The following is a 25,693-nucleotide window of genomic DNA, read 5'->3' on the forward strand; positions in this document are numbered from 1 at the left end:
TGAACTTTAAAGATCAATTTATTTGGAGAAAACAAAAAAACCCCACAACCCAAAAGGATGGGATTTTACATCTCAAGACATCTCCCAGGTATTAAGTCTACAGATTACAAATCATTTTCATAGAAGATATTTTTGTACAAATTTTACATGTATTGAGGAGCGGGTCATAAATTCCTGTCTGTTTTAACAGGGTGACAGGGTAGAGGCATGGGGGAAAAACAGGTTTTTTGGATACATCTATTTGGAAGTAGACATGAGGAGGGCAAACCCTACCTTTTCATCATCTATAGCAAATGGTTTTAAAAAAATACCCTCTCAACCTTGGGTATCTCTAAAAGCCACTTCCTAGCTACTAGCCACTCCAAGCCAATTATTTAAAGTTACCTCACTTGGTATGTCTTACATGTCCACTGGGTAGATGATTCATTACGCTCTCTGCTGCGGCACTCATAAGCCAACACCCCTGCACCGCTGGACAGGGTCTAACCTAGGACTGATGGGAAAAGAGCTTGCAAATAAGAGACCAAGGTGTCTTTTCTCTGCAGGTACCAATACTGCCCGTAAGGACACCACCTATTGAGCTGACAGTACCAAGGTGCACATAAAAGCAGGCAAGTAAAGCTATTGTGTTGCAAGAGAAGCCAGGACCTTTTTAAATAAAATAAATTCTTCTCCATTATCATTTATTCTCTCAAAGGATGCTAAAAAAAAAATGGAACCAAAACCCCACACATTGGTCTAGGCCACATTATAAATCCAAACATTGGTGTGGGAATTTCAGTGGAGAGAAGGAAACTTTTTTTTTAAAAAGCCCCCCAAACCCCAATCAAGGTTATAAGAAAAGCTCCTAATTTAACCACCCTCACTCACCACCTAAGACCAGTAATTCTCAAGTTTTCTGAGGTGTAAAAGGGGTCAAAGTAGCGGAGCAGGAATGGCTGGAGGGAAGGAGCAAGTCAAGACATGAAGGAGCCAAGATTTGCTTGAGAAAAGCAGTAATTCCTCACTGGACAACTCCCAGGGCTCCAGAGAATGCCTCCAGGATGTGACTTAAGTGGAAGCTGCCTGTGGGAAGGTAACAGGAAAGAGTAGCATGAGGAACACAAGACAATGACAAAAGTCTAAATTTTTAAAGCTTCAAGATTTCAACAGAATGTGGATATATTTGAACTTTCAGAAGGGATAGTGTTTAAGAAAGGGTGAAACCAGGACACATAAAAGACCTGGGAATTCCCATACCCCCTAAGCGGTTCCTGCTCCAGGAAGTAAACCATTATGTGTTTATTGGAGGTCATCCCATTTTCCCTATTACTGGTGCAAAATAATTCATTACCCTCCCAGCTTCTTTTCAAACCACAATTTTCCCACTTATTTTGGTCACCAAACAGTCCTATCCTTCAGTGGCCTGTAGACTCACTCCCACCTACCCCCCTGGGGGGCACAAATGAAGGAACTCCCCCTAGGCTGGCCCCATTAACTCAGAATTAAATAAGAGGAGGGGCTGGCAGCCTCCTGGAGACTAAAACAATATCAGAGACTAAATCTACCTTGCTAAGGATGGAGAATTTCTTCAGATTATGTTTGAGAATTCATGTATGCCACAAGAGGATAGTAAGAATTAAAGGTAGAAACCTCACACTCTTCCTTATACCTGCCTACTGCCCAACCAGATTCCAGACACTGCAGCACGGTCACTGCCATTCTGCTCAACAGAGGCCCCCAGGCACCAATCACACAGGCAACTGCATGTGTCCTAAAAAAAACCGCACCACCACTCTTCCATTAAAAGCTGTACGTCTCTTTCTCTGGCTACACTGGCGATTCTCCAGTTAGTTTAATACTTTAAAGGCTGCAGCAGCATGCAAAAGAATTTCATCTCGTGTTTTGTTTGTTTGTTAAAAAAAAAAAAAGTTAAGAAAGGTCTCCAGGAGATGGTGAGTTTTATTTTGTCTTGTCTGGATAGAGGTTTGATTTGCTCTTGAATGTTCCGGGGTGGAGAGAGATTAGGAGAAAGCACAGAATGCAGAGGTCTATTCGGTGTCATCGCCCTCATTTTCCTCTTCACCATCAACAGCGAGCGCCGCGTACTTGCTCGCAGAACTGAACTTCTGTAATAGATAAGATCGGTAAGATAACGAAGGCCTTGAATTCTCACATCAAAAATCAAGGACCAGGATACTGATACTTTGGAAGACGGGCGGTGGTTGTCCAGACCACACCCACGCGCTTGCTTGTCAGCCTCTTCCCTGGACCTTAGCTAGGGAGAGCTGGTCAGAGGCACGTGTGTTCTTACAGAAGGCATGTATCATATACCACCTTTTATCTTGAAGATGGATCAGAGTAGTGAAAGGTAGTATGAAGGAAAAAAGCTAACCTAAGCGTCTTTCATGATTTCAAACAAGCAGCAAGACCTATCTCCAGCCACTCTGTAGCCCGAAACGTACAGGATTTCAATGGCAAAAGTAAGCTACAAGAAGTTGAGGGCAAGTCTTTGACACTCACAGAGGCTGGGTTTTCTTCAGCTTTCTTTGGCTCAGGTGCAGATCTGGAGTCTTGATCCTTTTTGCCATCTTTCCTGAAGAGACACAAACAACTTTAGGAGAGGACTCTCCCAACACCCACGAGCAGTTCTGAGATACTGAATAGGTACCTCCAGTCAACAGTTCCGACTATCTGGACATTTTCTAATTTCTAGATTCTCAGAATTGTAACTAACTATACTGGCTGACTTCAACGGGTTAACAGTGGGAGATCTGGCAATGCCTGGAGAACCAAGAACTTCTTAATGCAAACACACAGGTATCTAGCCTCAGATCAAAGATGACAAATGAGGAGAGAACATGCATACCTATCTGACTCCTTCCAGTGGTCTTTGTTCCCTCCATCTCCTGGACCACGGCTGGAGTTTCCATTTTGGCCTTTTGGGGCACTCACCCCATCTACTTTATTTTCATCTGCTTGAGAGGAGACGCAAAAATAAATGGAACTCAAGTAAAATAAACACTCTCCCTCTCCCAGGTTTCCCTTAAGCTGAAGACAAGTGTGCCCATATGTACTGAGGAAAATGAAAACTACCCCCAATCCAGAATTCCTTTCTAAAGCCCTTCTTCCCATGTCCTCTATTATCAGACACAGACACCCTCTCACAACAAGATCCACTAAAAAATTCCACCGTGAAGTTACGCCATCATGAAAAGCAAAGTGGAAATACGGACTGCAACGCTGTGTAGTGACCTTGGCCTTGCAGATGGTGACATTTCTAATCTGGACTGAGCACGTCAATTTCCTTCCGACCCCTCCCCCCCTTCAAAGAAATGTTCTACCAGGAAAGGGCAGGGCTGTATGTTTTCTCCAAAGAGGCCACTCCTGCCCTCTACTGGCAAGAAAAGGCAATCAAAGAACCTTTAACACAAAAAAATGGGTGCAAAACACAATGAAGTTCAGTATTTTGTGATTCTTCTCTAGAGGCTTTTTAATTTATGCCTCTATGTAGGCGAATAACCTATTCCCCTCTTGGTCTTACCTTTCCTTGCTGGTCCTTCCTCAGATGGTTGAGCTGGAACTACTTTCCCTCCACCACTAGAAGGAAAACATGCAATCACATTCATCAGTTATCTTAGGGAAGGAACAGATTTCAAGTGAGGTTTTACAGATAACCAAAAATACACAATTAATGCTGTAAAACATTAAAATATGGGAAAGACAACAATGAAAGCAATTTTGTGAACTTTACCAAGTGTCATGTCCTTCCTTCAGAATCATTACAGACATGCTAGGTTAAATCTTATCCCTCTACTTTACAAATGAGAATCCTAAGACTTAGGGAAGTGACATGACCCCCAAGGCCGTACTGCCAAAATGTGGCAACTGGCAGGTTCTGATTTATAGTGTGTGCAGATTGAATCACCAAAGTGATGTCAACCAGTTATCAAAACTCCAGAAAACTGAACCACCGGCACACCACAGAATTTGAACCACAAGAGCAAAGATGGCAGAACTTATTAGATGCCATAAGGCCAGCAACCCACAGGGCACCTTCCACCATGACAACAAAGCACCGAAGAGTCAATAGCTAACCAACTGCTATGTTTCCAAGCTGACTCACCTTGTAGGGGACTGCTGCTCTGTGTCTGAGCTCTGAGATCGAGCAGGAGGGTTAGAACTTCGCTTCACCCAAGCATTCTCCTTTGGTGGAGGGGCTGGCATTACCTTTAGAGGCTGTTCAGGTTTGGGAGGCTTAGAAGTTGGAGACTGACAGTCTTCCTCTTTATTGGGTGTTTCATTTTCTAGAGACTTCTCACTCTCTCTCCTTCGTGCATCTGTGAAGTTAGAATGGGAAGGTCAGGGCATCAGGAAAAAGGGCTTATTGTACATACAATAATCTATTAGGACCTCAACAGTGTGGAAAACGGTCCACATCTGAGTTTACTGCTTTCTATCATTATTTGTAAGTACAGACCTGAATCTGATTCCCAACAGACAAAATTATCCCCAAACTACTGGTTTCCAAATGTCCTCTGGAGAAAATGTTTTACTGATGCAAGAGAAATAGGAAAAATAATGACATTTCAAGGATAGCTATCTGACCTTTCCTAGGAATGAGTATTCTTTATTTTAGGATTATAAACCTTCTATATTCTCAGTGTTAAAATATTGGTACTTGGAAAAGGATACATATACGTTGTGAAGGGGACCTAGAACGAAAGTGTAAACTCTAGGAACCACTGTCAACTTCAACACAGAGGCTCAACACACACGTGCACACACACTCAACAAAAAGTGATACAAGACCTAAGAGGAAGGGACAAACCCAACAGTCAAGTATACTCTTCAGTGAAAGATTACTAAACACATTAACTAAATAAACCTCTTCTGTTACCCATTTCTCAGAGTTTTCAGAGCAGATGTGAAACTCAGATCAATCCGTGCTAACCCAAATAAAGAGTCCATGACTAAATGTAATATTGCAAAGTTTCTGTGTAATCTGGCTATGGACAGCCTTATGGAAAAGGGCCTAATGAGAAACCCACCCTGGTCTGACTTACTTCTGCCAGATGTGGCTGAGGTCCCGGTCTGTGATGATTCACTTCCTGTCCTTGACCGTTCCCGTTCCTGAGTTTCTTCACTTCGCCAGCTTGGGTGTCTGTATGAGAGATTTACCGAAACACATCATGTCCAGCTCAGTGAAGGCCACCTTGGACCCATGCCAACCCCTTAAGAGCTACCACTTAATATTGTATCAATTTGGCTTTATTTACGTGTGGGTTCATACACTTGTGTCTTTTGCTCAAAGCATTTGAAACTGGCAGACATGAACACATTTTGGTTCTAAATACAGGTATCCCCTGCTTTTCCTAAGTTTCCTTTATGCCACTTCACTTCTACGAAAAGACCCATACACGCTGCTGCTGCTAACTGAAAGAAACCCAAAAAGGACCTCTGCTTTTACAAAAATAAAAGACGAAAAGTGAAAATAGCGTTCAGTGTTTGTTTTGCAGCAAGCTGTTATCTGTCAGCATGATGTATCCTAAAATAATTGCTTCTTTGCTTTACACCATTTTGGCTCATAAAAGGTTTCACAGGAATGTTCTACTTTTGGGCAGTGGGGAAACCCATACCTCAGCAAGCTTCAGCTAGCGTTAAGAACATTCTCCTACATAATCTACAACTCTGCCCTCCCCTTTTGGTAACAGAATTCTGCAAATCATTCAAAACCAGGCCTAGTTTTTCAGAGTATTATAGGAGGTGTCTACCCTATTGGATTTAACATGCCACTTTTTAATAATAAACACTCCTTTACACTATCCTGAAATAACACTTAGATAATATAACCAATATACACACAAATAAATAAAAATAACTGGGAAATAACTTACATGTAGTATGAGTGAAAACATTTTTTTCTACTCCATCCCTAATAACTTGAAAAGAGGTAAATCCATTCACCTCACTATGGTGGGGTTTTACTCTATACAGTAAAGCAGGGTTTGGCAAATTTTTTCTTAAAGGGCCAGATAAACTTTATTTATAAAAACAGGTACAGGCCACAATTTGCAGACTCCTGTATTAAAGTACCACCAGGGCCCAGGAGGCCTTTTGAAAATCACGAGGGATAGGCAACAACTCTTCACTGAGTAAAGAAACTGTCTCACATACTGCAGACCACCTAACAGCCCCAGCCCAAACACGCTAAATGCTAGTTAAGTGACAACTGGTAACACCCACACAAATTGCCCAAGTGCCCTCCTGGGGATGCAATGTCCCCATTAAGAATCACTGGATTCAGGGATGGGAAACCTGTAACAGAAGACAACCTCACCTCTCCCGAGGCCGTCGTTCTAGTTTTGGCTCATCCAGCTGACGCTGCAGTTTCTCCTGTTCCTTCTGTAGTCGCTCTTCTACTTCTCGTTCTCTAGCAGCTGTGTCAACAGGTTTTGCCCCTCCAAAGATAGAGGCTGCTCGACTGGATTGGGAGGTGGTAGCAGAGGAATCATCTTCCTTAGGAGTACTCCGAGGCTTCAGGTTCAGTTTGGGTCTTTGGGGGGGACCTAAGTTAAATAAAACTCTCAGTAATAGTTTCTGAAAATCATCACAAGCTGATAGCTGAAAGCCAGATTTCCAGACATACCTCTTGAGAAATGCTATTTGGGTTTCGGATTAGTGAGCGGCCTAGCCAATCCAGCAAAGGTAAAAAGGGAGATCATTAAAAAATGGGTGGTCCAAAGAACCAAGTCCAATTAACCTTTCTACTACCACATCCATAATGCAGTACCAGACTGAGGCACTGGTCTAATTTTTAAAAACAGTAAAAATTTCAATGGTAAATTAATCATTTATCATGATTACTATTATTACCTGGGGGGGGGGATTTTTGACTATGATAAGATACTGGATGAAAGTATCTTGTTAAAAAATGATGGGGAAGGGGCTTCCCTGGTGGTGCAGTGGTTAAAAATTCGCCTGCCAGTGCAAGGGATACGAGTTTGAAACCTGGTCTGGGAAGATCCCACATGCTGCGGTGCAACTAAGCCCGTGCACCACAACTACTGAGCCTGTGCTCAGCGAGCCACAACTATTGAGCCTGTGTGCCTATAGCCCGTGATCTGCAACAAGAAGCCACCACAATAAACCTGTACATTGCAATGAAGAGTAGCTGCCCCCCGCCCCGCAACTAGAAAGCCCGCGCAACGAAGACCCAATGCAGCCAATAAATAAATTTAAAAAAATGATGGGGAAGACTCTGGTCCATATATTCTTATCTCTGTATATAAATTTGATGCTGATTCATAGGGCAAAGTATGCAACACTGAACATCAGAATATATGTGCTAAGGAAGTCTGATTTCTTCCTTGATCCAAGTTGTCAGAATATTTCAAGATAAACCAGAATGCTTCAAGATTATATTTCTCAAAATCAGTGTTTATCCTAAATATTTCAGACATACAAAAGATATATAAGATATAAAGAAAGTCTGTGTACATCAACCACCTGACACCACAAAAACCACTGAAGCCTCCCCTGATAACGTGCTTAGCTGCGCTGTCTTCTCATAACTGCTATGATGAATTTGGTATTTGGTATTTATCATTCTCATGCATGTCTCTGGTCTTTTACTACATATCTATGTATCTGCAAACAAAGAGGGTATTGATTGTTTAGCAAGATTTAAATTTGCCGTAAGGGTTTTAAGTTAGTAGTTTATATACCACTATGGTACACAACGTCCCCTCCTTCCTCTGATAATTTCATTTACCTACTCAACAAATAATCTGAACTCCTGTATTTCAGATACCATGCTAACACCAGGAGTATGATGGCTGGGCAGTTTCTGTGGAAGGGATGGAGACAACAAGGAAGAGGCAGGGCAGTGAAGGCCCTTGTATGTCAGAGGTACCAAGGGTTATCTTTCAGGCCATGAAGAGACAAGAAAGGGTTTTAGAAGAAGAATAACCTAATTAGATACTGTTCCAGGAAGACAACTTGGGCCAATATGAAAATGGAGTGAGGCAGGGAATGTTAGTAACGTGGGCACAGCGATGAAGTCTGAAAAGAGGTAGTGGCAGTGACCCTGGAGGCAAGGGGCAGATCTTAGAAGGAGTGGGGGATGAAATCACCAGGGGGAAGGGGGTGCAGAAATCAAGTGTACAGCTATCAGGGGAGGCAAGAAATGGCATGAGGGAAAGGTCAGCAGTCAATGAAGGCTACATCTGAGCCTCTACCTTTCTCACAAGTAAAGTGGAGACGACAACTGTATCAGCAACCAGCTCACTGTCAGCGCAGAGTAAATGCTCAGTAAATGTTAGCTATTAATTCTAGGTTTCTTGCATGGAAACAGGTAACGGCGATGCTTTTAAGAATGAATTTTAAAGGTTTTGCTTAAAAAACTGGAAACCTTAAAATTTTTTTGTTTGAAGGAAGAGGAAAGACTTTACTGCATTAATTTCAATATGGCTCTGATGACTTTTGCCACCTCACGGTGTTTTATTAGTTATCTAGGTCTGTCCTCCTTACTCAGGGGATTATAGGAGTTGATGGATATAAAACACTTGGCACAAAGTCAGGGCTAAGACAGGGATGTTAAAACATCAGGTTTGCTATCTAAACATAATTACAGAGAAATATTCTGGGCCAGATACCTTACTTTTATTTTATTGTAGGCCACGCACAGCTTGTGGAATCTCAGTTCCCCACCAGGGATGGAACCTAGCCCACAAAAACGAAAGCCCAGAATCCTAACCACTAGGCCACCAGGGAACTCCAGCTACCTTACTTTTAAAATGCCATCACTGAAGTCAGAACAACATATGGTGGCCATTTATACTTTTTTGAGAGATCAGAGTTTTAACATGTTTTATAGAAATGATATAACCTCAGGGGCATAATTTTAGAATAGGTACACTGACATCTCACTGTCAATTAATGAATATCAACGACTTGGTATAACAGCACTAAAATAAGCAACACCTGGTTTTTAACCCACAGTGCCAACCAATTACTGGCCAGGAGACCATGTTTGAGTCTCATTCCATCATTTGAAAAATGGGGCTAAAACAGCCTATTTTAAGCGAAATCATACAGTAAGAATGTTTGGCAAATGTTTTTTCCTTTGTTTATTTAACTTTTAACTGAAAAAATCTATACGCTAAGATGGGTTAGAACTAGACTTTTATCTCCATTATGTCCACTTTTACCTAATGCTCTATTACGTTCCGATGCACCCTTTACTAAGTGTGGATTCTATTTGTGCCCACTTAAGGGGTTCGAAACATAACTGAAAAACTTCCAACCAGGTACTCTAGTGGTGATACTCCATATGGTAATAAGCTAAAGAAAACGATTACCTCTGTCATCACGCCTATAATCATCCCTAGGGTAATCATCTCTGGAGCTCCACGGCCGGTCATCTCGCCTGTCATATCTGTCTTCGTAGCGGTCCCCGCCTCCTCGGTAGTCATCATCCCTACGGTATCCACTACCAAACGCTCTTCTGCCACTGCCTAACCTGGAATCGTAGCCTGCAAATACATCCCAAATTGTGATCATTTCACTGGAGGGCTGAAGGCAGATAAGGAGTTCTTAAAGCAATTTAACTTGTGTTTTATAATGACCTCTATCATAGTCTCTGCTGCCTCGGTCATCATAGCGATCTCGGCCCCCATATCGATCCATGTCCCGGCGTGGGCCATCACGATAACTGTCCCGATACCCATCACGATATCGGTCTGAATCATAACGATCTCGATACTCTAGAGAGGAAAGAGATAACATCATTCCAGTTCTCTAGTGGGTCAATAAATGTTGCTGGGCTAACAATTTAGGGATGAGATAGGAGAGAAAAAAATCTCTATACAGTAGTCCCCCCCTTATCTGCAGTTTCAATTTTTGAAGTTTCAGTTACCTGCGGTCATAGTCCAAAAATTTTAAATGGAAAATTCCAGAAATACACAATTCATAAGTTTTAAATTGCGTGCTGTTCTGAGTAGGATGATGTAATCTTGTGCTGTCTCCCTCCAACCTACCCGGGATGTGAATCATCCCTTTGTCCAGCCTATCCACGCTGTACAGAACAGTTCAATAAGATATTTTGAGAGATCACATTCATGTAACTTTGATTACAGTATACTGTTATAATTGTTCTATTTTATTATTAGTCATTATTGTTAATCTCTATGCCTAATTTATAAATTAAACTTTATCATAGGTATGTATATACAGAAAAAAAGTGTAATACATAAGGTTTGGTCATACCCAAGGTTTCAGACATCCATGAGGGGTGCGGGTGATCTTTGAATGCATTCCCACAGATGGAGGAGGAAACTACTGTATATCCCATAATGAACTTTCAGGATTAAAGACTTAAATATTTTCAAATGCAAGCACAAAACATCAGAAGAAAATATAGTTGGACTTTTTCATGCTTGATATTAAAGAACCAAAGACTATTAAAAAGTTTAGCATGGAGGGAATGCCCTGGCGGTCCAGTGGTTACGGCTCCGTGGTTCCACTGCAGAGGGCATGGGTTTGATCTGCGCTCAGGGAAGTAAGATGTCACAAGCCATGCAGTGCGGCAAAAAACAAAAAAACACACAAACAAAACAAACAAAAAGTCCAGCATGGAAAAAACAATACACACACCACAAATCTGAGAGGCGTAACAGAAACTAAAAAGGGACAATCTTTTCTACTGTCCAAATGGAAAGGTTAAAATAAATGATACATCTTGTATTGGCAAGGTTTAGCAGAATAAGTCAATTCCTACTCTGCTGAATTAAAAATAGTACAAACACCTTGAAAGTTGTTTCAGAACTATGTACTAAAAGATTTAAAAACATGTATACCCTCTGGGCCAGCAATTCAATTTCTAGCCATTTATCCTCAGCAAGTAACTGGACACATACAGATACACGTACATGAAGGTTCTTTGAAATGTTTATAATGTTAAAATCATTGTGTGCTGCTTAGCTTCAGCTGACACGTCAGAAACCCAGATTTTTATATGAAAACAAACAAACCAAACCACCCCAACGTCTCAATATGAACCAATATTAAAGGAAAAAAAAGATAAAAACAAACAAAAAAAACCCAACAAAACTTAAGACATTTTGAGTTTAATTTATTTAAGCCAAAGAAGGATCTTATTTTTATGACAGCTTCCTTTTAAAACAATGGTTTCATTTTGCAAAAGGACATCATTTTGTCTGTGTGGCCATTCATCTGTAGATAGTTTAAATTTTAAAAATTAAGGGACTTCCCTGGTGGTCCAGTGGTTAAGACTCCGTGCTTCCAATGAAGGGGGTGTGGGTTCGATCCCTGGATGGGGAACTAAGATTTCACATGCCTCTTGGCATGGCCAAAAAATAAAAATTAAAAAAAAAAAAAAAAAAAAATCAAACAAATTTTACAAATTAAAGTATAAATGCACTGAGAAAGCAGGGATCCAAGGTGAAGAAAAGTAGCACAGTAGTAGAATGTTGTTACCAAGACAGCACACTCTGACAGTATGCCAAGACAGTATATATATATATACTCATACCAAGACAGTATATTCTGAAAATATACAAGTGTTTGCTGAGATTTTACTGCAATATTTAACATAATATTCTGCCCCAACCCCAAGGTGTCTTTTATGGGCTCCATGCTTGGGATAGGGGTCTCTGCCCTCTTGGCATAGTGTGGGATCTCTAATACGTTGGCAGCGCTAACTTTGGGGCCATAATCTAGTCTTAGAAATTTGCCAGCTTTGGGTAACAACAGCGCACTCACTCTCTCATTATCCATCTTGCTTGCTCTAAATTCAAGGTCTGAGGTGAGAAAATAGTCATGTTCCTTGATTCAAAACAGGACCCCTTGGTCTGATTATCTGCTTTTCCTTTCAAGAGCCATTTCTTCCTGTTAATAATAGCACCTCTTGCATAAATGCTGAAGTAAAAGTACCTCAGGTAGTTCTCCCAAGGCTTTGCTGGGTCACAAAGACTTGATCTAAAAGTCAGATATAAACTCGACTCCTCCTTTCTTCTACATCTTGTGTCAAGGAGGACTCTCTTCAAACAGGAGTATCTCTCTGCTTCCTCAGTTATATTTGGTACAGACTTCACCAGTGTCTCACAAAGCCAAAATGTTTGTGGACTTAAGTTGTTCTTTCCATTTTTCAACTTACTTAGGTTTAGTGGATGCCAAAAGTCTGCCATGTTTATGTCAGTTTTTAAATCTAAAAGTATTCAGTAGTATGTAGGGAAAGGGTTCCCTCCACCGTCAGCCCATAATGAGGGTGGTTACGTTACCATGCACACATCTTTACAACTTATGTGTTTACACTACATGATACTGCTTTCAAATTTTACACATTTTTGCCTTCCTCCCTCAAAATAACAGGTTTTGGGAATTCCCTGGCGTTCCAGTGGTCAGGACTCAGTGCTTTCACTGCTGGGGCCCTGCGTTCAATCCCAGGGTGGGGGCCCAAGGACTAAGATTCTATGAGAGGTGTGGGGGCAGCCATATAAAACCAAATAAACCAGGTTTTGAATTTTATCCCTGTCACCACATGTATGTTATGCTACCAAGTATTCCATTATATGGACAAACCACTAGTCATTTCTTTACTAAACAGTATGTTCTTTCCATATAAAAAATGACAGTGTTGAGTCTTTCTTCATGTATTTCAACAAAGTGGTGTAATTTTCTCCACAAAGGTTTTACAAAGCTTTTGTTAGATTTAGGTGGGGTATGTAAAAGCTGTAATTCATCCCAGCTCCTAGCCCATGACATTCTCTATTCCCCTTCTCTAAATTACATTTTGTTTGCCTATTGCTTCTCTCCCCTGGTATAATGTCCAACAAAGACAGTATTTTTGTCTGTTGTGTTCACTGCTGTATCCTGAAATTACAAAAGTGTCTGGCACGTGGTAGACACTTAGTATTTTTGAAGGTAATGAATTTTGTTATTTTAAAAGGCATCTTAAAAATTTTTTCTGTATCTACTGCTTCCCTCCCCTTTATCTGCTAATGTGATCATCTACATCAATACATTTGTCCTATTACAAACCAACCCCCCAGAACACAGAAGAAACTAACATGATAAAAATGAACTTACTGTCTCCAAAGCTATCATCACCTCTTCTAGGTGGGTAGTCATCAAAGCTGTCTGTAGCAGGACGGGCCCTCCAGTCTGTATCTGTTTTGTCAGAATCCCGATTTCTATCTCGGCCAAAAGAACGATCATCCCTGTCTACGGATATATAAAATAAAAAACCACAGGTTAGCTCACAAAAAACTTTTGCCAAATATTTCTCACATGAACCCTGCTGCCCCACATCCTGTACTTCCTGCTTATACCACAGCATCACCATGAAGTCACCCCAGGCCCCGTAAATGCACTCTCCAACTCAAGCAAGTTGACTCCCTTCCTCACATTCATTCCTACTGGTTTAATGCTTACCTGTCTCATCTTCTCTATCGGCCAGGAGCCCCTGAAACATACATGACTCAGGCTCCTCTTGTGTCCAGTGTGCTGCTAGGTACGTAATCTATTCAATATATTTAATGTTCATCTAGTTCAATCACGGTTTCTCAGTCTCAACACTACTAACATTTTGGGTCGGACAATTCTTTGTTGTGGGGGGCTGTCATATGCATCATAGGAGAGTCCCTGGATTCTACCAGACGTCAGCAGCCCTCCCCACAGTTGTGACAACCCAGATGTCTCCTAACATTGACAAATGTCCCCTGTGAAGCAAAACCACCCTCAGCCAAGAACCACTGCTTGAGATTAAGGCAGGCCTCCACTATTTGCCTCCACTAAAGATTCCTGGGGAAGGGCACCCCTGCTTTGTCATCCTAGGACCATGACACAACAGAAAACATTCAGTCATCTTTCTTACCTTTATCCTGTGCTTGATCAGCAATGTCCACTCGAATTCTCCTGTTACCTAGAGACTGAGAGCATAGGACCATATTAACCAACCTTTTGCCCCATTATGCACAAATCCCATGAGTGACCTTGAACGTCTGGGCATAGCAGAAGCACTGGGGGAAGGAAGATAAAGGAAAAACACTGTAATCTAGCCAACACTACAATTTGTTGGCTAAAGAATCCTTTATAAAGACTTGAATATAAAATAACCCCTTAGAATTAATATGTAAGTTGGGCTTAAATATATGTCAGGTCAATTATCTTACTATTTTTATAAAGTCAAATCTCACAGAACAGATTTAATTTTATCAGAGGCAATTTTGTCAAGTGCAATAAATTAAAAACCTTTCTAGACAACTAACTAAATAAAAAGCGTATTTGCGTCCAGCGCAGTTATGCACTCAAACATTTAGAGTCCCTACTATGCACCAGCAAAGTTGCATAAAGCACAGTCTGTTTATAATTTCAAGTTCTTTCACTCAGTATTACCTTAGGATTAATCAGTTCATCCAGGATACCCTCTGATTCCCCTTTCCTACACCACTATTTATATACTTTGAATTCAATTAATCCTACTGCTGATATTTTTCTCATTTCATAGTAGAATTTACAGTTGAAGAAGGGTAACAGTGAATTTAGTTAACAACACCTGGAATTATATTAAATCCCACCATGGTAATGTGTCTAAATACAAGCAACTCCAACGTCTGAACCATGACAACATTTTACATAATAGTCAATTCAGCAAACTTCAGACAATGACAACTATACGGTATTTTTTTTCTTATTCAGACTGACAGTTAAAAATTAGTAATGCTAATGAAAGCTGAAAATGACCTGAGAAGCAAAACTTTCAAACAACTTTTGCTTTTCATATAGTTAACTAAATGCATGAATTTTATTCCTATTTGACATCTGCTTCAGCTTATCATGGTGATACTGAATTATGAGACAGGAAAAATATTTTTTAAGAAGAGCTGCTTTCAATCACATCCAATGGCAGATGTGGACCATAGAATTATGGCACAAATGGCATTGGAAATTGCCTTTTCAACAAACAATGAGAATTTCCGGAATTAAAAGAGAAAAAAGAGCTTTTTTTCTCTCCAGATATAATTAGATTTCTAAAGTCACTAGAGGTAAAAAGCAGTTCTTGGATTAAAAACTTCCATCACTAACAAGTAACTAAATGTTTCAATACCCTGCCTGTGCTAGCCTAAGAACCGCTATGTGGCACAGATCACTTACATAACTGTATTACAATCATTGAAAATGAGATAACGCCTTTACTAAAATAACATGATTTTTCTATGTGCCTTGATCTGGTCATATTATTTTGAAAAAGCAAAGCCACAGGACCTGAGACAAAGCTGTGAGAGTTTAGTAAGTACTTGCTATGGTGGATTTTTTCCTACAATTTCCCACCTAAACACGTCCCTGAATTACTGGGCCCTGAACTTGCTGAAGGGAGGTGTGAGTTGCAAGATGTTGAATGTTAAGCAGTTTATTGATAAATAACCCAGGCTTTTCTTTGTAGGTATTACGGAAATCTTTGAAATAGCCACCCACGCAGCCTAAAAAATATCAGTTTGATAAACACAAGAGTTGTTAGCTCCCAGCCCTCAACCCCCACCCTTATTTTATTTACCTCTTCGTTGAGGCTCAGGGCACTGAGCAAGGAATCCAGGTCCTCAAATTCAGCGTAACCAAAACCTTTCAACCTCTCAGGATTGCTGGGTTCACGCGGTAAACGTACTGCACTGATCTGAAGGAGTAAAGAAACAAAAAATATTTCCTAATTCAATGTTCCTGTTCATTTCTTTTTTTTTTTTTTTTTTGGACCATTATGCATGTAATGGATTTCTGAAGAATACACAAGAACCTGGCTGTCTCCAGGAGGAAAACTGGTGCAGAGGGATATGAGAGACTTCACTGCATACTGTTCAATGCTTTCAATTTGATCGATGTGAACTTAACCTTTAAAAAGGAGTTCAGCGTATTCCTTATACCCCTGCCTTCTGCCTCATTCTACACTTTTTAATTTTTAGTTGTTTTTCAATGAAGAGGAACTGCCTGTTCCACGATTAGTTTATTTCCACTTTTTCTGTCTCAGAAATCTGACTCAGTTTTTGCCAAAAACTTTTCTTGGCAGTATATTTTTTGGCAAGCTGACTTATCTGAGAAACATTATTTATTGTGTTCATATATTAATAGCTTGGCTGAATCAAACACTGGGTGGTAAACTGTCACCATCCTTACCCCTTCTGCCAAATTCTGAGATGGTAAACCACTGAACTGCACTTTTGACTATTTTCCTGCCACCTTTTATATCTGTTTTCTTACCCTTTTCACTTACTTCCTCGTTTCTCCAGTATTTGGCATATATTCAGGTTGTCTTTTGCACCACTGATTTGATACTTTATTCTGGGCTCCTGAGGTACAGATTTTGTTATAGTTGCTTTTAAATTCTAGTTTAACTCAACTCATAAGTACAGCAGGAAAAGTAACAAAATAAAAGGGAATAAAAGGGAAGTAGCTACAGACCAATTCCAGAGTACAAAGGTGAAAAGCCTGAATAGGACAGAAGTTATTCAACATTCTACAGAAGAAAGAGGCTACTAGAGAGCAATCAAAAACAGAACAGCCTTCTAGATGTACTACATAATTAAACAGAGAGTAAAATTTTAAGCTGTGATCAAAAATAATCACACAAGACAAGCCAGCTACAGAAGCTGATGGCCCATTGCAGAGAACAGGATCTAGGAAGGGAGTCAAAAAACACAGCAAAAGTGAAGGAGGGAGCAGATTCTTAAAAGAAACCTACTTTTTAATGTCTTCTCATTGGCAAAGACTCTAGAGAAAACCCCAATAGAATTGGATATTATTACTCATTCTTCCATTTTAGAAATCCTAACTATTTTTTCATCAAAGTTTGGAAAAAGGGACTTCTGAGCACCTCATACTCACTTTTTGTCTTTCTGTAAACTTCTAGATCAGTGTCTTCAAACATCCTGCCTTAAGCTTTTTTTTTTTTTTAAAGATTGTCTTATTCAATCCCCTTTCTTTTTATTTATTAATTTATTTTTAATTTATTTTTGGCTGTGCTGGGTCTTCATTTGCTGTGTGAGGGCTTTCTCCAGTTGCCACTAGTGGGGGCTACTCTTTGTTGCGGTACGTGGGCTTCTCATTGTGGTGGCTTCTCTTGTTGTGGAGCATGGGCTCCAGGTATGCTGGCTCAGTAGTTGTGGCACACAGGCTTAGCTGCTCTGTGGCATGTGGGATATTCCCAGACCAGGGATCAATCTCGTGTCCCCTGCACCAGCAGGCAGATTCTTAACCACTGCACCACCAGGGAAGTCCCAAGCTTTTTAAGCAAGCCTGTGAATTTCATTATATATGAACAGACTGTTAATATAAAGTACACATCTGCTGTTAAATGTATTCATATAAAATATTAAAATGTAATTTTCATATGTCTGAATGTCATTAACAGAACAGCTGAGTTCAGAGAAACTTTCTTTCCACTTTTCAACATTTAAGTGGGTATACCACCTTTAAATTTCTTAATGAGAAGGGATATATGTTTTTGAGAGATTCTCTGTATCAATAACATATTAAATTTGCTGATAAGACTGTCCAACTGGTGTTGGATGAGAACATTCTCAGCCAAAGAGCTAAACACCACTTAATTATATGCCCGTTTCTTCCAAGTACAGACACGACTGCAGAACCTGTCTCAACACAGAAATTCAGACAGTCACTACCAATACGCTATCCTCTATATCTAGTTAATTGCCTAAAACCTTTACACTTACATTTAATCCTCTAAAGAATTCCTTAATGGAGTCTTCTGTCACATCATAGGGTAGGTTCCCTAGAAAAGCGGTGTAGGGTGGTGATCTGGGAAGACGGCTCCTGTCGATATTGGGTTCCCGAGCAGCCCGTGGAGCGGTGGGCAGGATGGAACGGTCAATTGGAGGTGCCCTATACACGTCATCATCATTACTATGCCAAGTGGTTGAAACTAGGATAGAAAAGTGGATATAAAAAATTAGAAGAAACTTCCCTTACTATCACTGTAAAATAAGAGGACCTATGCTAAGTGCTAAGTATTAAATAAGCTACATCAGGAAATAAACAGATAAAAAGAGTGGGGGTTCAGCAATAAAAGCCCTTTACAGAAAAAATGCTTTTGAAATGTTAGAATCAGAGTAGCAATGCAAAAAGACTCAGTATTATTTACTGTCTCTGTTTCTAAGTATTTCAAGGCCTTTTGAGGCCCAGGGTTTTGTTAATGGAATCATGGTAACTTATTCCTTATACAGCAAAAAAATGAGAAAATATCAATCACTATTTATGGAATGTTACCATGTGCCAAGTACTTCATATTCATTATATCCCATCTTACCTTTGTAATAATCCTGTGAAGTTTTCCCCACTTTACAAAAATGGAAACTAAGATTTCAGGAAGGTTTTATAACTTGCCCAAACTCACAAAGATGGTAGTGCAGTAGGATGGTAATCCTGGTGGAGCTAAGATACTGTCCCTATAGCATTGCCCATGAATTTGTACTTCAGGTATCATCATTTATGGAAGGTATGATCTAGATGAAATTTCTTATAACATTCATTTCAGTTTGCAATGAAAGCTTTTAGACAAAAATGATGGGTGATCAGATTTACATCATACCCAATGATTTTATAGCTCTGGCCTGTTGCCAGGTATCCCCTGAAGGCATAGAACTTATTCAAACGATACCCCAATGACTCTTTTGTATTTTCCCACCATAATTACCATTCCTATTCTTTCCCCTCAGACCATATGTGTTTGCCCAGGGACACCGTGACGTCATACTAATAGCTCCTAGAACAAATTATTCTTTGATTCTTAAGTATAAACAGCTTATAGATTATACTGCAGTATTACTTTATGAGGATATCATAGAATTTTAGACCTAAAATGAAACAATCTAGTCCTTACTCTCCAAATGAAAATAAGGCTTAAAAGGATAGTACCCTGAGAAAACTGTTACTGCAATAGCCAGAACTAGTACTAAGCTCTCCTGAATCACCACTTTAGCTCCTATCACAAACTTAAAGCCTAAACCTAAAATTCTACAAAATGCATAAAAATAAGATTTCAGGTTCTACAAAATTAGTTAAGCTCCTTCCAAATTACAAGTATGAACCACTATTATGGAATAGATTTCATCTAGAAGGCAATGAAAATTCCAAGCATGATGGAAAAGAAAAATTACCATCTCCTTCTAGGTCGTCTGTTTCATCAGCCCAGCTGACTGGTTTGGGGACATAGGTGCTTCCTCCACCAGTCCCTCCATCCTCAGCCAGAAAGTCTGTTAGGGAGATAGTCTTCCCCTTCTTATTCTTCTTTTTTGCTGTTTTAAAAAGGAAAGATTATTCATCAATTCTTGGTGATTTACAGAGTTGTACACTGCACTATTGTTAAGTGTATTTATATGGAAAGCAACAATAAAGGCCCATCAAAGGTTTAGATTGTGACACATTTATATGAAAGAATTCCACGCAGATATAAAGGAGAAAGCACAATGTACTGGCACAGAAAGCCCAATGAGAAGTGAAAAATAAAAAGCTACAGGCACTTCCCTGGTGGTCCAGTGGGTAAGACTATGCTCTCCCAATGCAGGGGGCCCACGTTCTATCTCTGGTCAAGGAATTAGATCCTGCATGCATGTGGAAACTAAGAGTCTGCATGGCACAACTAAGACCCTGCACAGCCAAAATAAATATTAAAAAAAAAAAGTTACAGAATATATATTATGTAAGTCCCTCTTGTTTAAATATACATTATTATGGAAAGGGGTCTAGAAGGATTTTCAAACTTATGCTGGGGAGTAAAACTGAGGTGGGGGCAACCTTTTATTTCCTACTATATTCACTTGTTTATCATTTGAGATTTTTAATTAAAACACAACTATTTGTGTTTAAGACAAGTTACTACATTCATTGCTCCCGGGACACAAACAAAACAAAATCTCTATCCCTAATAACATATTCCGTATAACACTTTTGAGAACTGTTTGATACTTGTAAAGTAACCACATGAGGTAGGAATCACCACTATCAATTTACAGAGAAGGAAACCAAGTCTCAGAGAGGTTAAATGACTATTCTAAAGTTACAGTGATATTAGATGGCAGAGCTAGAATTAAACCCAAGGTTTACGATACCAACTCTAGGGCTCTTCCTGTAGGAGCCCCAGCCTCTGAGAAGCTTATGAGTTCTATGGCAGGTTATCACAACTAGGGCAAATGTACTCACTGTCATTTGCAAGTGTTCAAATTATAGCACTCATATACACAGCTAGGTCTCTCTGCCCTCTAGGGGAAAAAAAAAAAAGATCTCCTTCCTTACCGTAACACCACATATGAAGGTATTATACTAAAGGAAAAATACAAGAAGTCCCTAAGAACCAACAATTTAAATGTCTTCCATGGTTATGAAATCTTTAGGAATCTCTAAATGGCTCCATTTAGTGGCCTGACATTGGCTGTTTAACTCTCCAGTTCTCAGAACTTCTGAGATGGCACCAATCAGCAGCTAATGCAAGAAGAGTTGAAAGGACTAACTGAAGTTCTAGAACTGGCTCCTGAGAGCAGCTGTGATATGATCAAAAAAAACACAAGCAGCTTTGTTGTAACAAAGATCAGTTTCATGGCTTTTATAATGATGAGTTCCTCCTCCATGTTCCAATTCTCAATAAATTTTCAAACCAAGAGGATGAAGAATCTGTAACTTGATGCACCCTTTGCTTAACTGAACGAAGGTTGTTCTCTTACCTGGTACTTGCCTTTCCTTTACAATACAGTTTTCAGGAACTAAAGACCTGTTTGCTATGAATGTTAGGAACCTTCTGGACACAATATGAATCTCAAATATTATGGTCTCAATGTGCAAAAAGACGAACTTGGCTGCAACTATACAGAGAAAAGATGGTCTTGAATGTGAAGTTTCCATGCTTCTCTCAAGTGACTTACACTAACCCTGCTCCAAAACTATCATTTATGATCACCAGGTTATATTTTGGATCTATTCTATGCTTCGAAAGAAAGCAGCTGTGCAAAGTTTGAGTCCTATAGCACTGACACTGCTCATAGCTCATATGCAAAGGCCTAGAGGAAACTGCATCCCTCTGTGGTAGGACGCTTACAGTGTATAGGCTTATTTTAGTCGTCCAATTAAAAAATAAGTGTCTGGGGCTAGTATGATGCTAGCTAGAGATCTTTACCTTCATGGGGCTTAACCCAGTATCATGATCTGTCTGGTCATTGAGAAAATAAAAATAGAACTGGTGGTCAGTCCATACAATTAGGTCAAGTTCAACATAAGAATAACAAGAGTTTGACTGAGGTACCGCTTTTCCCTTTGTTTTATATAAGAATCTAATATCAAAACAGCACAATCTGGAATTAACCTGCCTTTTGGTCTAATTTTCGCTTAAATCAACAAGTCTCACACTCTCCTTTAACGTTATTTGAAGTTTCAAAATGATAAATAAAATATCATGCCCCCCCAAAATTAAAGCACTGTTTTATTTTTAAAAAGATTTATTTATTTATTTACTTATTTATTTATTTTTGGCTGCATTGGATCTTCATTGCTCTGTGTGGGCTTTCTCTACTTGTGGCGAGCAGGGGCTACTCTTCGTTGCAGTGTGAAGGCTTCTCATTGTGGTGGCTTCTCTTGTGGACCACAGGCTCTAGGCGCGAGCGCTTCAGTAGTTGCAGCATGCAAGCTCAGTAGGTGGCGCACAGGCTTTGTCGCTCCTTGGCACGTGGGATCTTCCCTGCCCAGGGATCGAACCTGTGTACCCTGCATTAGCAGGTGGATTCTTAACCACTGCGCCACCAGGGAAGCCCCGAAGTAATAAAGCTTATTTGTTTGTTGTATAATGCAGCCCTACTTCTCCATCTTTCTTAAACTAGTATCTCTTATTTAGGAAGGAGAATTCATACAGCTCTTAACATTCAGATGAGGAACTGTCAAAAATTAAGTTTCTTCATTTTAGATCTTGCCAGACTAAGCCCCACTTATTTTATAGGGTTACCAAGTCTTCTGAATGTTTTAGTAACTACAGACTAAGAAAGTCAGAAAGTGTCATAAAAAAGTGTACAAGATCACAGCAACATTATTCATAATGAACAAAAAATTGTAAACACTCCAAATGCCCACCAAATGATGGATAAATAAAATGCAGATGTCCATACAATGGATCTGTCAATAAAAAAAGGAATGAGTATCCATACATCCTACAACATGGATGAACCCTGAAAACACGCTAAGTGAAAAGAAGCTAGCAACAATAGTCCACCTACTACATGATTCCATTCATATGAAACATTCAGGATAAGTAAATACAAAAACCCAGTAAGATTAATGGCTGGTGGGGCCTTCCCTAGTGGCGCAGTGGTTAAGAATCCACCTGTCAATGCAGGGGACATGGGTTTGAGCCCTGGTTCGGGAGGATGCCATATGCCGCAGGGCAACTAAGCCTGTGTGCCACAACTACTGAGCCCTCGTGCCACAACTACTGAAGCCTGCAAACCCAGAGCCCATGCTCCACAACGAGAGACCACCACAGTAAGAAGTACCACAATGAAGAGTAGCCTCTGCTCACAACTAGAGAAAGCTTGTGCACAGCAACAAAGACCCAACACAGCCAAAAAATAAATAAATTTATCTTAAAAAAAAAAAAAGATTAATGGCTGGTGAGGGGAGAAGAGAAATGAATGCTAATGGTCAAGGTGTTTTCTTCTGGGAAATGAATCCTGCCAGTCTCCAGAATTAAAAACTAATTAATGATCAACAAATATTTCCCTAAAGAAACAATATTTTATAAATGCAATCTACTCAAATACCAGAGTGCCTAAAACTAATCTACTGCTGTTTAGGGCCCAGCATGAAAAGATGTTTCATACAATGCAGTACAGTATTATGATGCTGAGAGGCCTCAAACTTTACTGTGCTACTGCTTAGCAGAGTAGAGAATACTGAGTCAGCACCAATAAGCTCCACCACCTTGACCCCTATGTTCAGTCCAACTTCTTCATCTTGACACAATCTGAGGAAAATGCCACACTGTCTTTTCCTTACCTCTCCACACATACTCAATTTGATCACGTACATAATATATAAAATAAGTGTCCAATACAACATCATGCAGACAGATCACTACAAAGTACTTGGGAGTTTTTCTGTAAGACAGGAGCTGTAAAAATTCAAGAATAACTTCTTGCTTTGGGCATTCTCCTACCATTAGGACCACAGCAATATCAATCACAAATCTAAGAAACTGACTTTGGTGTGTGCACTTACACATACTCAATTACTGTTAACCAGTATCATATACATTTGATCCCCTATAGGTAAGGAGACCAGATTCAACAGTCAGCTCTGGGAAACCTCTAGTTCTTGAAGGTCAATATTGGGTCACACTGGACACTGGTATTACTGCAAAGAATTCTGGGGTCTCATTTAACAATAAGAGAGGCCCATGAAGTTTTACCAAGTATTTTCACCAAGAAAATATAAGATCTGTTTTCGCAACAAGACACCAGGCACTGTCAAGAAGTATACTGAAAATACACTAATTTTACAGACTCATAATAGTCATCTGGGCATACTGGTCACTCAACCAAGTCAATGCGATAAGAAAAGATTCAAAGTGGTGAAAGAAATTTGATAATTTCTCAAGGGAAGACTCAGATGTAACCCTGTGCCTGGAAACTAGCATCTAAGTGTCCCTTACACATACTACAGAAGCTAAAGAAAATTTGTTAGACCAAATTAAACAAGATGAGGGCTTCAGGTGGGTAGAGTGGAAGAACAGGAGACCTCACTAAGCACATCCCTTTTACTAGTCTGGATTTCACTCAACTCTGTAAAATGGAAGGACACAGGTTGCCAACAGTGTCTTTCACCTTTAAAAATTCCACACAAGTTTTGAGAAAGGGAATACAGGCTTTTCACTAAATTATCACACTAATCCATCAAGATGGCAAGTTCAGGCCAAATAAGTAGTTCAGAAGAAGCTCCTGGGCAGCATCCCAAACTTATGACATGGAAGCCAACCCTGTTAGTTTCAAGTTGATGATAATGGAGAAGAGTGAGAAGTTTCAAAGATTTCAACCTTACTCTGCCATCAGCATGCAGTGTGGCCTTGAACGAATCATTTCATCTTCCTCAGATGGGAGATACCGATATTTGCCTACATTATCTCACAGAACATCTAATTAGACAACATAAAAATGCTAAGTCAACTGCCAAGTGCTATCCTAATAAAAGGTATTATGTTCAAAACGCACCTCAATTCCCTCAAGATTTTCCGAAGACACACATCTCTATGTAACAGAGAAGAAATTCTTGGTGAGAAATGAGTGTCCAGAAATAATAGTTGTTCATTAAATGTTTTGTAGAATGCAGGGTAACTCCAGGGAAAAGAGACCATATTCCCCAAACTAAAATTATTGCTACAAAATGTTGGCACAGCTCACTGTTAAGTCCATCAGAAATGCAAACAGACTTGCACGTTAGTGACATTCCCTCTTCCAAAGTCTAAAAAAGAAGTCAACTCCAACCACTAGTATTCTATTCTAGCATTATTCTAAAAGCACCCGCTAGCAGTTGTGCAGTTATCTTAAAAAAAAAAAAAAAAAAAAAAGGAGCCCAATCCCACCACCGGGGCTATCAAAACTCAAGCAAAATGGAAGTTGTCAAGTGATCCGATCTTGCTCACCACTGTATCTCCAACACGTAGAACCGTGCCTAGCATATATATAGTTCACTCGCTAAAAATGTGTTGACTGAATAAGAAAGAAGCTTAGAAGAAATCTTGGTCTCCTCCCTGCTTCCTCTCCAACACGTGGGCACACCACACCGGGTTCCCCACCCCCATCCAACTCTAATAGCTTCAACCTCCAAACCGAACACATTTACCCTTGGAAGAATATAAAGGCGAGGTCACACTCTAAATGGGGAAAAGCACAAAGTGGAAAGACCTAAAAAGAGAGCAACACATGCGCGTAAAACCTTCCCATCAAGGCGCTCGCGTGTGCTTTTAAGGCGCGCCGGTCTCCACCACCCTGGGCTCTCCTACCGCGCACGCGCACCGCCGCCTTCCTCCGCCCCTCCACCGACTCGCGCTCGCGTTCTAACTGCCCCCCCCCTTTATTCCCTGCCCCCACTCCCGTCCGCAACGGCCTCGCGCCTTGGAGACCTGGTCTAGTGTGCACCCGTCCGCGCGCCAACCGCCTCCTTCCTTCCTCCACGCCTTCGCGCGGGCACAGTGCTTCACGTCTATGAGAAGGCCTCACGTCTCCCGCGGATCTTTTTGCGCCTCTTCCTCACTCCAAATCAAGCCAGAGGCCACCATTACTCCCCACTCCAGCCTCTCGCATACGGGGTGAAAAGGACACCTTCCCCTCCCCCCCAAACATCCCGAGGCGATAACCTAACATGGCCCAACCGCCAGCCTGCCGCAGCCCCAAAATCCGAAGGGAAGCGGTACCGCCCACCCCCCGACTCCAGAGAACCAATGGATCAGGCTCGGAGAGTCGCTTCGGACCCCGGTCCTCGGCCGCGCTCGGCCGCTCACTCACCTGAGGCCGCCATGTTGGGAGAGGGAGAGAGAACGCAAAGGACCCGGATGAGGCAGTCACGTGATTATAGCGAGCGCGTCGGACTAGGAGACGCGAAACTGAGAGGGGGCGGGGAGGTGAGGAGGGACACAGGAGGCGGGGCGGTGCTG

The 25,693-nt window shown here is 40.6% G+C and overlaps 1 protein-coding gene across 3 annotated transcripts; it reads right to left on the reverse strand.

Annotated features, from left to right (window-relative positions):
* On the reverse strand, positions 1-25,693 carry EIF4B (eukaryotic translation initiation factor 4B). 3 transcript variants are annotated; one of them, XM_057701384.1, is made up of 15 exons: positions 25,545-25,693; positions 19,167-19,304; positions 17,724-17,932; positions 15,557-15,673; positions 13,877-13,931; positions 13,090-13,224; positions 9,609-9,746; positions 9,342-9,515; positions 6,320-6,548; positions 5,046-5,143; positions 4,106-4,319; positions 3,524-3,579; positions 2,849-2,957; positions 2,503-2,575; positions 1-2,105 (listed from the first exon to the last, which is right to left on the reverse strand). In XM_057701384.1, exons 1-15 carry the CDS (start codon positions 25,555-25,557, stop codon positions 2,031-2,033), a joined length of 1,833 nt encoding a protein of 610 aa, XP_057557367.1. In that variant the 5' UTR covers positions 25,558-25,693; the 3' UTR covers positions 1-2,030. The 3 variants fall into 3 exon arrangements, with proteins under 3 accessions (XP_057557367.1, XP_057557364.1, XP_057557366.1); XM_057701381.1 differs by having other exon boundaries at positions 1-2,108; XM_057701383.1 differs by having other exon boundaries at positions 1-2,108; positions 2,849-2,954; positions 25,545-25,692.

This window comes from Hippopotamus amphibius, chromosome 12 (genome assembly GCF_030028045.1).
Source record: "Hippopotamus amphibius kiboko isolate mHipAmp2 chromosome 12, mHipAmp2.hap2, whole genome shotgun sequence".
NCBI lineage: Eukaryota > Metazoa > Chordata > Mammalia > Artiodactyla > Hippopotamidae > Hippopotamus > Hippopotamus amphibius.

What these genes read in the sequence shown, in the direction of transcription:
- EIF4B (XM_057701381.1), bottom strand. An exon ending in GGAAGGACCAGCAAGGAAAG is followed by an intron (nt 2,958 to 3,523) that starts GTAAGACCAAGA and finishes TCTCCTCTCAAG; the next exon opens with CAGATGAAAATAAAGTAGAT. An exon ending in CTGAAGAAAACCCAGCCTCT is followed by an intron (nt 2,109 to 2,502) that starts GTGAGTGTCAAA and finishes TATCTATTACAG; the next exon opens with AAGTTCAGTTCTGCGAGCAA.